Source organism: Lagopus muta, chromosome 8, assembly GCF_023343835.1.
Source record: "Lagopus muta isolate bLagMut1 chromosome 8, bLagMut1 primary, whole genome shotgun sequence".
Lineage (NCBI taxonomy): Eukaryota > Metazoa > Chordata > Aves > Galliformes > Phasianidae > Lagopus > Lagopus muta.
The window spans coordinates 23,645,067-23,657,576 of record NC_064440.1 but is presented as its reverse complement, the minus strand read 5'-3'; the positions used below and the strand labels follow the sequence as shown (position 1 = coordinate 23,657,576).

Below are 12,510 nucleotides of genomic sequence, written 5' to 3'. Positions count from 1 at the left end.
ATAAAAACAGCGTAATTACCTCACTGCATGGAAACAGCTCCAAATTCTTGGTTTTTCACTTTTTTTTAAAATCTTTTTTTAATCTTTTTTTTTTTTTTTTCCTCTTCTTATGTTTCCCATTATGGTTATAAACCGCCCCACCATCTCCCTCTTCAACTGTGGAGGTTGGAGAGCTTATTTCTTTATATGACATGTATGCACCCATTCTGTTTCTAACAATATATAGTATAAGAAATAAAAGTTCTATTAAGAATTAAAAAACAGTGATGAAAACTGAGACTTCCCAAAGCTTTGTTACAGTGGATTTAATCCATTTTTCTTTCTAGAGTACAACATATTTTGACGTATCTTTTTCACAGCAGCATCTCAAGGCAAACCTCAGTTTTTTCATTCTTTCAGAAGTTCTTTACTCTGTGATTTTCTTTCTCAGTCTGGTTGGAAGTTCCGGGGAGTAGGATTTCTCTGTTACACAGTATTTTATATGAAGGATTTATCATAAGCAGTAGAGGTTATTATTCACCGATAATTTTCAAATCCAATTTTTTTACCAATGATTTTCAAAATATTGAAACAGTGTATTGGTGGATGTATTTGTGGGGGATAGTTTTGTTCGCTAGGGAGCTTAAGAAAACTGGCAAAATTATGTGATGGAACAACAGAGAAGAATGTTACCCAGCATGCCAGGCTGCCCCTCCACATCTGTACCTAGGAGCTGGTTGTCTTAGTGAATTTGCTCCTGCTAAATTGGCAGTTCTCACTTCTTTCAGTACCTTTCTCATTTTCACTTTTCTTAATGTCACAGTGAACAATCTGCACCTTTTCTCTGCAGTACCTCTATGAATTTAGACTTCTGCTGAGGAAAACTCTGTTCTTGACATACCAGCTTACTTCCTTTTTATGCTTGATGATCCCTGTTCACCCTATCAAATTTGAAACCAGCCTTCCCTTTATCAGACAAACAGCACTGTATCCTCTGACCAGTATTTGTTTTGCCGAAGAATCACAAAGAGACTTGACAGTGCACTGCTCTGCTTCATGCAGCCAAATGTTGGCAATATATTCAGGTAGGATTCCCAGTTGGCCATCTATGGTCCAGAGTTTTGGTGGATTTCACAAATAGAGTGAAGGATTGATCATTTAATTCATTTGTTCATTCATTCAATTATTTCATTCATATTATAGGCTCTGAGCAATCCACTGGTCAAGTAACCACTAAATCCACTAGGGAAGTGGATAATTGGTAGATAGATGCAAAGCAGAGTCCATGAATACACTGGTTTTGTGGACTCTGTTGTATTTGGGCTGTTAAGACATGAAGAGATCTTACCTCCTAGTTGAGAGAGCAATTCTGCAGGTTTGAACTGATTTAGGGAACAGTTGGAGTAAAAATTCCTCTTCTGATAGTAGAATCCAGAATTTAATTAAATAAGAGACCCTCTAATGTACAAATGGCAAAGACGTACTGACAGCACAAATACAAAAAATGCAGCTGCGTGTACTCGAGGTTCTGAGTCATAGTAAAGTCTCTGCTGTGCTTTCTCAGGTTTTGTTTCCCTGCTGTCTCACAGTGTGCAGGAGAACATGTGCATGCTGCTCACTCCTAGCGTGGTACAAGGAAGTCTGACAGCGAATATTAGGATGAATTCATGGCATCATAGCTTAGCCCTAACAAAAGGGCTTGTGCAACGCACTGGCACTGGCATTGGAGGTAGTCTTTTTCTTTTGTTCTCAGTTTACCATAGGGACTGTAGAAAATAGAAGTTCCCTCTGTTGTGGCACTACCGGAATCTACTCTCAAGCAAACACATTTTCTTCAGCTAAAAGCTGACATCTTTAACACATTGTTAGCACTTCATGCACAAGTCAGTGGATCAGGCAGTGTGCTAGTTAACATGCAAGGTGAGAGCAAAACAGCTTGGAACAGTACTAGTACTAGACATCAGTATCATGACTGAGCACAGGGCCATCATAAGAGCTCAGGGAGGCAGAGGAAGGTGAGGAGATGCTGATTTCCTGTTATCCAGGTTCAAGTAGCTAGAAACTTCTGCTGCCAAAATTTCTATGCCATAAACAACTTAAACCTGGAAGAGAAGTGGAGAATAAGTTACGTGCAACCTATGTATATTTGAATCAGTCCAACCTCTGCTTCTGCTCTCTATCCAAACTGTTTCTGGCTACTGGCAAGTGTTTGAATAGTTAATAAATTACTCATTCCTTACCGATTATTTGCTCCCAACCAGTAACCCTGAGCAAATCTTAGCAAATCACTTCCTCAGAGAGATCTTGGGTATCGCACAGTATTTGAATAATCTGAATGGAACAGTATACGTCCCTTCCTCATGCATAAGATCATTACCGTGCACTGATGTGAAGCAATTGCATTTCTAGGAACCAGCCCACCATTCTGGTTCAAAAGCTTCCCAAAGATTTTGTTTTTTTTCCCTTTCCTGCTACACGGCAGCAAAAACTACATTAACAAGGTACTGTGCCAACCCCTCCCACCCTTCTACCCGCCTGAATCAATGGGAGACACAGCGAGCTGTTCTTTCCTTCCCAGAGAAAATTTTGCAACAGATACAAGCAAAGTGGAGGCACTTGTAGGCTTAATAGAGCCTCACCTCAGATTCTTGGCTTTTTAGCTGCATTCACTGCTGCCATGGGCATATATTCACTGTTGTATTCATGGGAGCTGGATTCACACTGCTGATTCTGCAAACGGACAGAAAATGCCATAAATTTAATTTGTGGCCACTAACCTCCACCACTCCTGCTGTTGTTCTTTAAAGAGGGCAGTTAATCTGACTGTTTTCAGTGGAAATATTAAAACCTGAATAGACAGGCACCAAGGTAGAAAACTTGGAATAGAACAAACTAAAAATGAAAAACATACACCATCCAGAAAAATGACTAATGTCCCTGATCTCCTTTCTTTCCTGAGCTGACTGGTTAATGGTTTTGCTCCAGAACAGCTGGAATTGCTCCACTGATGATTTGTTTTTCCCCCTTGAAGAAAACAATCAGGTGAATTGCTTACCAAAGTAATTCTGCTGACCTGTGCAGCTTTTTTCCTCTATTCTATGATTCCCAACCCTTAAATCAATAGACAATTCTGTCTTAGAAAAATTAAATCTGAGCTGCTGTCATCCGTGACTGAATTCCAGTGGTAAATTAACAACTGCATCAAAAAATACATCACTCGCTGAGTGTGTGCCTGTCCCACTCCCTAAATCTTATAAAATGAAGTTCCCTATCCATGACCTCAATGAAGGAGGGTTGTGCAGAATCTTATGAACTTCCTTACCTTGTTCCTTAAACGATAGGCTACTACACAGCAGACACATGAAATCAGGGCAAATGCAATCAGGCCAGTAATTATCCATGACATGATTCCTTGTGAAAAGCAGTCTTCCTTATCTGGAGATAAAGCAGCAAATAAGTCATTGTTGAAAATCAGCACCATTTTTTCTCCCATAGATGACTTTTCAAATTATTCCCCCTTCTTTCTTTCGTATCTGATGAAACAGACAAAGCGTGTCCGGAGGATTTTCCTGAGTTAAAAAGCTGCCTTGGAAAACTGTACAGCAGGAAAAAGAACGCTGTTGTTTTCCAGAAAGAGAGGTGAAACCCTAACTGTTGGTGCAGAAGGCTGAAAGAGTAGATTGAAAAGAAACCAAGGCAGCCTTTAGAATGTGATGGTATTTCAGGTTTGGAAAAGTGAACAAGGTTATTCAGAAAGAAAGACGGGTGATATAAAAGGTGGCCTGCTCCAAAGAAGAGGGGCCTTTGATATTCATGTTTGGATAGAAAGGCAAACTGGGGAGCAGAAGATGAACCTTGCTCAGGTCTGGGAGAAAATACAATAGGACATGAAACAAGCAGCAATAGCTACGAGTGCCCATCTATGAGGACAAACAGGAATTGACAGCACTGGGAAACACTGCTGACAAAAAAAGGATGTCACAGCTTAATTCTGAGATCAGTGTGTTTTAAGTGCAGAGGGGGATAGTAGATCATTTGACCCAACCACATGATATTAGCCTCAGTATTTCAGCTTCTGTCTTTGTTTATACATGATGTTGAGAAATGGGAAATGATGGAGAGGGAAGGACAGCAGACAGTACAGAACTGCTATTCATCTATATGGAGAACCAAGAAGAGAAAAAAAAAACAAGAAAAAAAATCTATTAACTGTTTCAACTTAATATACTAAAGATCCACCAAATGAAAGGTCATTCAGAACTAATGTATGTGTAGTAAGTCTCCTGGAGTTAGTCCAAGTCCTTTTCTATGTAGCTTTGGCGTCCCCAACAACATGCAGAACTCAGCATAGGCTGCAAACCTGCCAAGTAGGACAAATAAGTACAGGGAGGTCCTGTTGAGCTCTCAATCAATACTGCTCCACTGCCACCAGTTCCTTACTGAGTATTCTCCGTTCTCTTGAAACTGTCTCTGCAAACTTTAGTCACATATTTCACTGCTGCTTTTTGTCTACTCATCAGGGAACTGAAGTGAGGGGAGAAGGAAAGTAAACTTACCTTGGATGTACAAATAGGTTTCCTTCAAGTGGCAGTCTATGTAAGGGGGAGGTAATAAACTCTCCAGGCAGCAGGTGTAGGTGTCGATGTGCTTTCTGTCCAGATTTGTCAGAATGAAGGTGGTGCTGCTATTTGAATGCTCTGCCTGGCAGTAAGTAACGTTACTCTTTGGGACAGCTTTATTCTTACTCACATGGAGTGCACAGATTGCCTTCCTTTCATGCCCTCTGAGGAGGGTCATGCTGAACTCATTCACATTTTTGGGGTTTTGGAATATTAACTTGAAGTTTCCATTTTCAAATTTTACTATCCCCTGGGGGTCCACGACCTGAAGTTTATCTGAAAAGATGAGAACAGTTAAGTGCAATCACTCAAGCAGCAACAAAGAAATTCTCAAAGATGTTAAGAAACTCATTAAAACAAAGCAAGTGAACCATATGATCGGAGCTTAAAGTACTCAGAACAATCTGGCTTTGCAAAGCAGCCCATATCATGAGATGCCAGTGCATCATTCAGGTCATGTCATACACTACTGAGAAAATAAATGAGATTAACAGCTGGACTACTATTTGCTATAAGGCTGGACAAGCACTGGGTCAGTGACTTATTTAATAATGTTTAAAGGTCTCCTTCGACCAAAGAATGCATGGTCATATAATATATAATCCTATTTGTCCTATTTGTAGGTAAGACAAGATGAAGATGATGATAATTTTTTCTGGTTTAGGGTTTGTAATCAGAACCCTAATGCTGTAGCTGAAAATGTGAAATAGGATTTGAACCCCAAAATTCTACATATGATGCCTTGACCACAAGATTTTCCTTTTGAGATATGGTTTAAACACATTTTCTTAGATGGCTATACGACAGTTATCACCAACATGATGAGAGAAATAGAGGACAAATATGATTGCGTGCTTACATTCACGCTCAAATCAAAAATCATATTTGACCTTCTCAAAAACATTGTCAGAAAACATTGACGCATGTTGTGCAACTCTCTAATTCTGCAAAATGTTTCTAATTTGATTTTCTTGGAAAAGAAAAAATGAACTAATTGAGGACCTCTTGATATCTCACTTTTGTAAAGCCAACAATCAGTAGCATAGGAATACTGTCAGAAAAAAAAATTGAAATTGAAAAAAAGACAATCTACTTCTTTGAGGGCAGTATTTTCTGGCCTAGAAAGGCACTTAAACCATAAGCCAAATAATGCAAATGTCTTACCTATATTTTTGCACAATCTTGATGAGCAGGTGTCAGCTCCTGAAAAATAAAATTGTTGCCTTCTTAAAATTCAAGAGGAGAGATGCAGGAACAAAGGCTGAGCTGTTCAATATTAAGATGCCAAAGTTATATTCTAGTGTTCATACCTGTGTCATAAGCCTATCTGATCTTGTCTCAATGCTACTTTGTAAAATCCCATGGTACAATAAAATCTCCAAGTGTAAAAAATCAGTGTAGAAAAAAATGAGTTGAGCAGGAATTAATATTGGTAACATATGTAACACTTAGAAATTCATAAAACACTTCTGTAGAAGCAATAGATGTACTTAACAAATCATAACTGAGATGAGAGTAAAATTTCCCCAAAGATACTGAGGAAATCCACCCAAAATTAAAAAGCATACTGTTGTTTTCTCACAAATCCAGCATTGCCAATAAGCTTACATTACATTTTGTTTCCAGACCTTAGTGACTTCCCACTTCATTGTATGTTTTTTCTGTTTCCCCCGCACCTCAACACTGCATCAAAACACCTTGTGGCACATGCTGGATGAATACCTATTTGGAAGGTGCTACAAGATAAACAGCAAGAAAATGTCCATGCAGTGCATAGAGCTTTGTTCTTTTTTCAACAGAAAACTTATTTCACTCATGATTATCAAGCTGCATTCAGTCCATCATGCTCAGGCATGGGGCACACTTTTAGTAATTATTCTGGACTTTTTTTGCCTGCATCACCATCCACCGTGGAAACACTGAGAATTTTCTGTCTGTATTGGTGACATACACTAGTATGAAATATGTTGTTTGTCAGTAGTAGGCATAGCAGAGCCTAGCAGCATTTTATTTAGACTTTTTCACAATGCTATAAAACTAGAGCTTTGTGTCATACACAGACAGGTGTAAACTTGTGAAACTCATGTCTGCTTTTCCTGTCTTCTGGTTGTTTAAGTTCTTCAGAAGTTGCTTAGATTGAAATACACTCTATATTAGGATTTTATCATGCTAAGGAAATAGTGGGCAAATACTTGCATATAAAGATTTTGATACACTATCATATTCTTGTTACTGCTACATGGTAGTCTAGGTCCACACAGCAGCATTTTACTGCTGTACTGGGTATTGCACTGATTAAGCAGCATAAAAAATCCTTTTCCCAAGACATCTGTAATCTAAGACATCCAGCCTGCATATGCACAGGGACAGAAGATTACTGTCATGCATGCACTGTCATATGTTCTCAATTCTCTTTCTGAACTGTGCTAATCCTTTAGTGTCCATGCTTTCTTCTGCTTTGAATTCTTGCTTTCTTATTATCACCACTGGCAAGGACATTGCAAAGAATGGGTGTTTAAAATATTTTTATTGCGATGCAAAGATAATGGATTTCTGGAAGATGCTTTTTGGTGCGCAGTTGGAAAGCAATACGAACTGTTATCCCTTTTTGACTGATTCACTCTCTTCCCAGTTATCACTTTCTTCCCTGGCTTACAGTGCACAGCCCGTGACCCTGTGCCAAACAGCAACATCTGTACCTCTTTCAGGACTTAAATATGTGATAACAGACAAGGTAACTTGTACTGCTAGCATGAAGATAAGATGGAAAAAGCACACAACTTGTCAAACAGCACTGGAACATAGGCCGAAACACAATAAAGGCCCAGATACAGACCGTTTAAGCCCTCAGAGTAGTATACAGCCTGACAAGCTAGGAGCAAAGGTCAAAGAAGGAAACAGCTCTCAGTGACTTGTATATTGAGTAGGGAAAGAAAACATCTGCTATGAGAACAACATTTGAAATGAAGGTGTTTTAAAACACTATGTAGTTTCAGCGTACTGTAGTTTGATAACACATACCTTTAAAATTAGGTCCAACAACAGACTAAGTATTTAGGCGCAGAAAGAAAGCAGAAAGTGGATTGATACAGCAGAAGCAGAGAGCGCAGTGTGTGTAAGCTGGCCAGATACCACTGAGGCTTCTGCGTTTACCACTGCTAGAGGAGAAGGAGAGGGAGAGGGAGAGTTGAAGGGGAGAGGGAAAGTTGAGAAGGAGAGGGAGAGAGAAGCAGAAGCAGAAGGAGAGGGAGCAGGTGCTGATCCAGGGCTAGGCAGTTAGAGTCCAGCAGTACCACAGGCCTCCAAATACTCTGCTCACAGCAACAGCTTGGAATTTCATTCCTCTGATCGCCTCAGAACAGTTTAATTCTGCTGTTGGCTAATGAAATTGCTTTTTCATACTGGGTGGTTTGAAATCTTTGTTAGAGATTGTGGTTTTAATCCTTGTTTTTAATGGAAAAGGGCAGGGAGAGGTGAGTTCATGTGACCTTGCAGCAAGCTGAAAGATCATCTTGCATCCTCTCAGGCCCAGAAGCTGTAACTGGCTATTTTCAAGAAAATCTCAGTAATGTATTTCTGTGATTGAGCATTCTAGAAAATGTGATGCAATTAGTATTCTCCTGAAACAACTGTCCATACAGAAGAGTGTGTTTAGCATAGTATACAGGCAGCACATTTTAAAATGAGATTAGCAGTGCCTGAGATTAAAACACAAAATTATCTACATGGATAACCACAACAAGTGAGGTTTGATATGAATTTCCACCTCACTAGCTATTCTGCATCAGTCTTGATGTGAATTCTCTCCCTCTCTGCATACTAAAATGTAGCTTATTCCCCCTTCCAACAGCTGACTGTCATTCTCCTGTGCTCATTTATATCGGTTCATTCCTAGGGTAATCCTGTGGACCCCGTGGGTAATGGCCAGACACTTTTGCAATGTCATTTGTCAAGCCACTATCAGAGTAAATGTACATTTAGGGGAAGGGAGGATAGGACATGGAGGTTAAAATGTACAGTAATATTGAGGGATTTATTCATAACACCCCCCAGATATTAAAAAAAACAAAAGTGAATAAAATACTACATCATGTTATAGTTGAAAATGAACAAAAAGAACCTCACTGCTCAGTAGTAAAACTACTTGCACTTGGCCATTTATTTTTCATAAAACAACAGATTCAACTGTAATACAAGGAGTGTCTTAGCTTCAGCTGGGATGAAATTGTTTTCTTCAGAGAGTTTGGTACGGCACTATGTTTTTAATTCTGGGAGAAAAACAATGTTGTTAACACACCGGTGTTCATAGCTGCTGCTAAGCATTGCTGTACAGAGCAGGGAATGCTGTACACTCTCTGAGAAGGGTCCAAGGAGTTGGGGGGAAACGGAATTAGGACAGTTGACTCAAGCTGTCCAAAGGGATATTCCACACCATATGACATCGTGCAGAAAGAGTTCTGAAGGAGGTGGGAGTTTATCTGGTTCTCTTCTGCTGCTCAAGGGGCTAGCTGGGCATCAGTCAGATGGTGGCGACAATCACTTGTGCACCATTTGTTATATGCACTCACACGTAGATATACACTCATAACTATTATCCTTTTCCTTTTCTCTATCTTAGTAGTTAGTTTTATCTCAACCCATGAGTTCTAGCTTTTTTTCCCCGATTCTCCCCCCAGTCTCACTGGGAAGGGGGGAGGGGGCGAAGGGGGGGGGGAGTGAACGAACAACTGTGGTGCTGAGCCACCTGCAGGGTTAAACCACAACAAGGAATTTGAGAAAAGAAGAAACAAAACTTTCATTGATATTATAGAAGTGTCACACTGGTGTTGTGTAGAGCTGTTCCTAGCTCAGCTCATGTAAAGCAGATCATGTGTTCAAATGTATCCAGAGGATGAACATGTATATGAGAGTAACACCTTGTTACATTAAACTATGAAAGTGTGTGCATATGTGCATATGCACCCACATACACACTTGCATATTTACAGTCGTGTAAATTTCTGTAAGAGGTTACCTGGATAACAGATATGTCCATCTCATTTGCTTTAATAGACTTACTTACTTTCATCTTTACTTCCGTGGAAAATGCTTCGGCAGAAGCTTTGAAATTTCTGTGGTAATGGTGCTTGGACACAGAAGCCACCAAAAGGCAAGTTATTTTCATTTTAATGGCACTTTGAGCTTTCTCATTGCCCTTTGGCAGACCCAATGCTATTTGCAAACATCAAGATCCTCTGTACATTTTGGTCGTAACAGATTAATTTTAAAACATGAATTTTAGGGTAGGAGAATAGAATAGAGTATTCTTGCTTGGTTTACTTGCATTTTGTTTTACCTGCCCCAGCTTTCAGACAGCTAATTATCTGATTAAAAGAACAAGCATAATTTCACTTGAATGTGTTTGCCTCTGAAAATGATCAAATATGGTGCAGACTCAGCTTTTAAAACAAGCACTTCTGCTATGTTATTACTACACACATAATGGAACTGCATGCTGTTTTTACAATTTTGTTTATATCATTTGTATATTGTTTTATTTTATACAGCTACAGTTTTTTAACCTTTCAAGGAAAGATAACACTATCAATTCAGTGTAATCAGTCATAAAGCTGAAATTAACATGCTCCTATCATTTGAGAATCAGAGATTAAGAGAGGAAAGCAGTGCTTCAGGGCAAAACTAGTAACAGCCAAAATTACTCAAAGAAACTATCATCTGAATTATTTTTATAGTATGAGATCTGTTGTGAAATATGGAAACGGTTATAAAATATACCGCTAGCACAGGAGCCATTGCTGGTGCTATTTCAGACATGACTGAAGAAATGACCATTGTTTCCTCCTGACTGCCAGAGATCTGCGGGTAAACAGTGGAAAGGCTTTGCAAATGTTGGCCTGCAAAAGCTCACGTACAACATTTCAGAGCCAAGAGCCTCATGCGCTGTGGAGTCCTACAGCTCCATATTCTGAAATCCCGATGCCAGTGTTCATTACGTATAAGACTTCATGCTCTTACAATTTCTTGATCACAGTTGGGTTACCAAATTACACAGTACATATACACACTTATATATCACCTTCTGTGAGCTATTTACATTGAAATCAAAATCCACAGATCAGAAGTAAAGCTTGCTAAAAACTACACAAATAAACATCCTCATAAGTTACTCTGTTTTTACTCCCAAAAATCTGCCACAATTCCAGAACACTAACTCACTCCCTAAAAAGGGTATAGTGCTAATATGTATTACACCAAGCTCATGTTTTACAGTTCTTTTCTTTTTACAAATAACGATAATAATTAGTACTTGTTATACCAAAAGCACAGTAAAGAAAAAAATGTGAGAAATGCCATTCCTCACATTTGGAAGAGATTGGAAACAATTTCTTTCTCCTGCTACATCTCTTCTTACTATGCCCTGCCCCAACTTGTATCCTCTGTGTTGAAAGGAAGAAAGAAAGGGAAAATGCCGGTATCAAGCAGAAAATCATTTCACCCTTAGAATTGCAGCCTACTTCTTCCTACAGGAAATTGCATTGTAGGTGGCTCCAGCCACATGTAGAAACATGTTGGTCAAGAACAGCTGCTAAATTGACTACCTGAGAAATTGAGAGGATGTTTTAGTTGATAGATTTCAAGATAATTTTTCGGAGAGAAGAAAATACAGCAGCTCATGTCCCTTTAGAGATAATTGCTACAATCTTCCTTCCCTGTGAATTAACCCAACTTTTTGATTTTTTATAGCACATATAATGCCATGCTGGCCATGATATATGTAGGTTTCAGAGAGGCCACGGATAAATGTGACCTCTGGTATTTTACTTTGTATAGCTGTGATAAAACACTGAACTTTGCAAAATGCAAACATCAATGCAACATTGCAACATCCATGTTTATAGCTGGACGAGATCAACACCGTCACCCTGCCCCTTAAACACAGCTTTGGAAGTGCTACACCTCCTTTTAAGTCATTCCACATTTCAAGCCTGCATCAGAATGATCTCATCCACTCTTGCATACAGGAGACATTTTTCACAGTACAAGAATTCCCTGCCCGAACATGACCGCAATTAATATCACTAAGTTAGCTTTTGTTATTAAGCTATTTGTTGTCATGCTGCTGTAAGACTTTGTGCACAGCAATGGAAGCTGGCTAGAGCACTACAGTCCAAACAGCTAGAGGATAACACTGAGCAGATGAGCTAAAGAATACGAACAATGAAAACCTGTACTTCTTTGTTTCAGCCTAAACACCCTGTGCTAGCAAGAATTGTATTCCTACCAGCTCTAGCGATCTTAAAGTTGAGAGCAGTCTTTTTGCAGCTGTTTCCCTTAATTATTGCAGTTTCTCCAACCCCTTGCTATCACATCTCATTTACTCTCTCCCTTCACTTGGTAGGTTATATTTCGTAGAAACATCACTACGAGGAGAATAATCCAATAATCCAAAATACTACTTACCACACAAGGCTTCAAACTGAAAGCAGAAGAGATAGAAAGTTACTGCAACTGACTTCATGCTTGCCTGACACAGAGGCATCAGCTTTCTGTCTGCTGTGAACATGGAGAAGAATTCATGGGTAGAAAAGGAAGTGGTTTGTGGGCAATGGGGGAAATTATATGATAATCGAGGACCTTTTTATTTAACCCCTGACTACGTTACAGCTATGTCAGCATTAGCTGTCGCCCACACCTGTGGAGTTTACTGCTTATTTTTTTTTCCTACCTCATGGCTTGCTGTCACAGACAGGAAGATGAAAGACATTCTTACATTACCTTTGATGTCCACTTCCGCAAATGTTACTTCTGGTTAAATCTGTCACGATAGATGTTGCTGTCATCATCAGCACACTTCCTGCAGATAGCCATTGATCAGAGACTTCTACCTTATAGCTTACAGTACGTGTGTGTT

The 12,510-nt window shown here is 39.3% G+C and overlaps 1 protein-coding gene across 1 annotated transcript; it reads right to left on the bottom strand.

Annotated features, from left to right (window-relative positions):
• Positions 1–289: 289 nt before the first annotated feature.
• On the bottom strand, positions 290–12,205 carry ICOS (inducible T cell costimulator). The gene is made up of 6 exons (XM_048953039.1): positions 12,060–12,205; positions 5,763–5,801; positions 4,536–4,874; positions 3,302–3,414; positions 2,619–2,709; positions 290–2,081 (listed from the first exon to the last, which is right to left on the bottom strand). Exons 1-5 carry the CDS (start codon positions 12,160–12,162, stop codon positions 2,620–2,622), a joined length of 684 nt encoding a protein of 227 aa, XP_048808996.1. The 5' UTR covers positions 12,163–12,205; the 3' UTR covers positions 290–2,081; position 2,619.
• Positions 12,206–12,510: the final 305 nt, after the last annotated feature.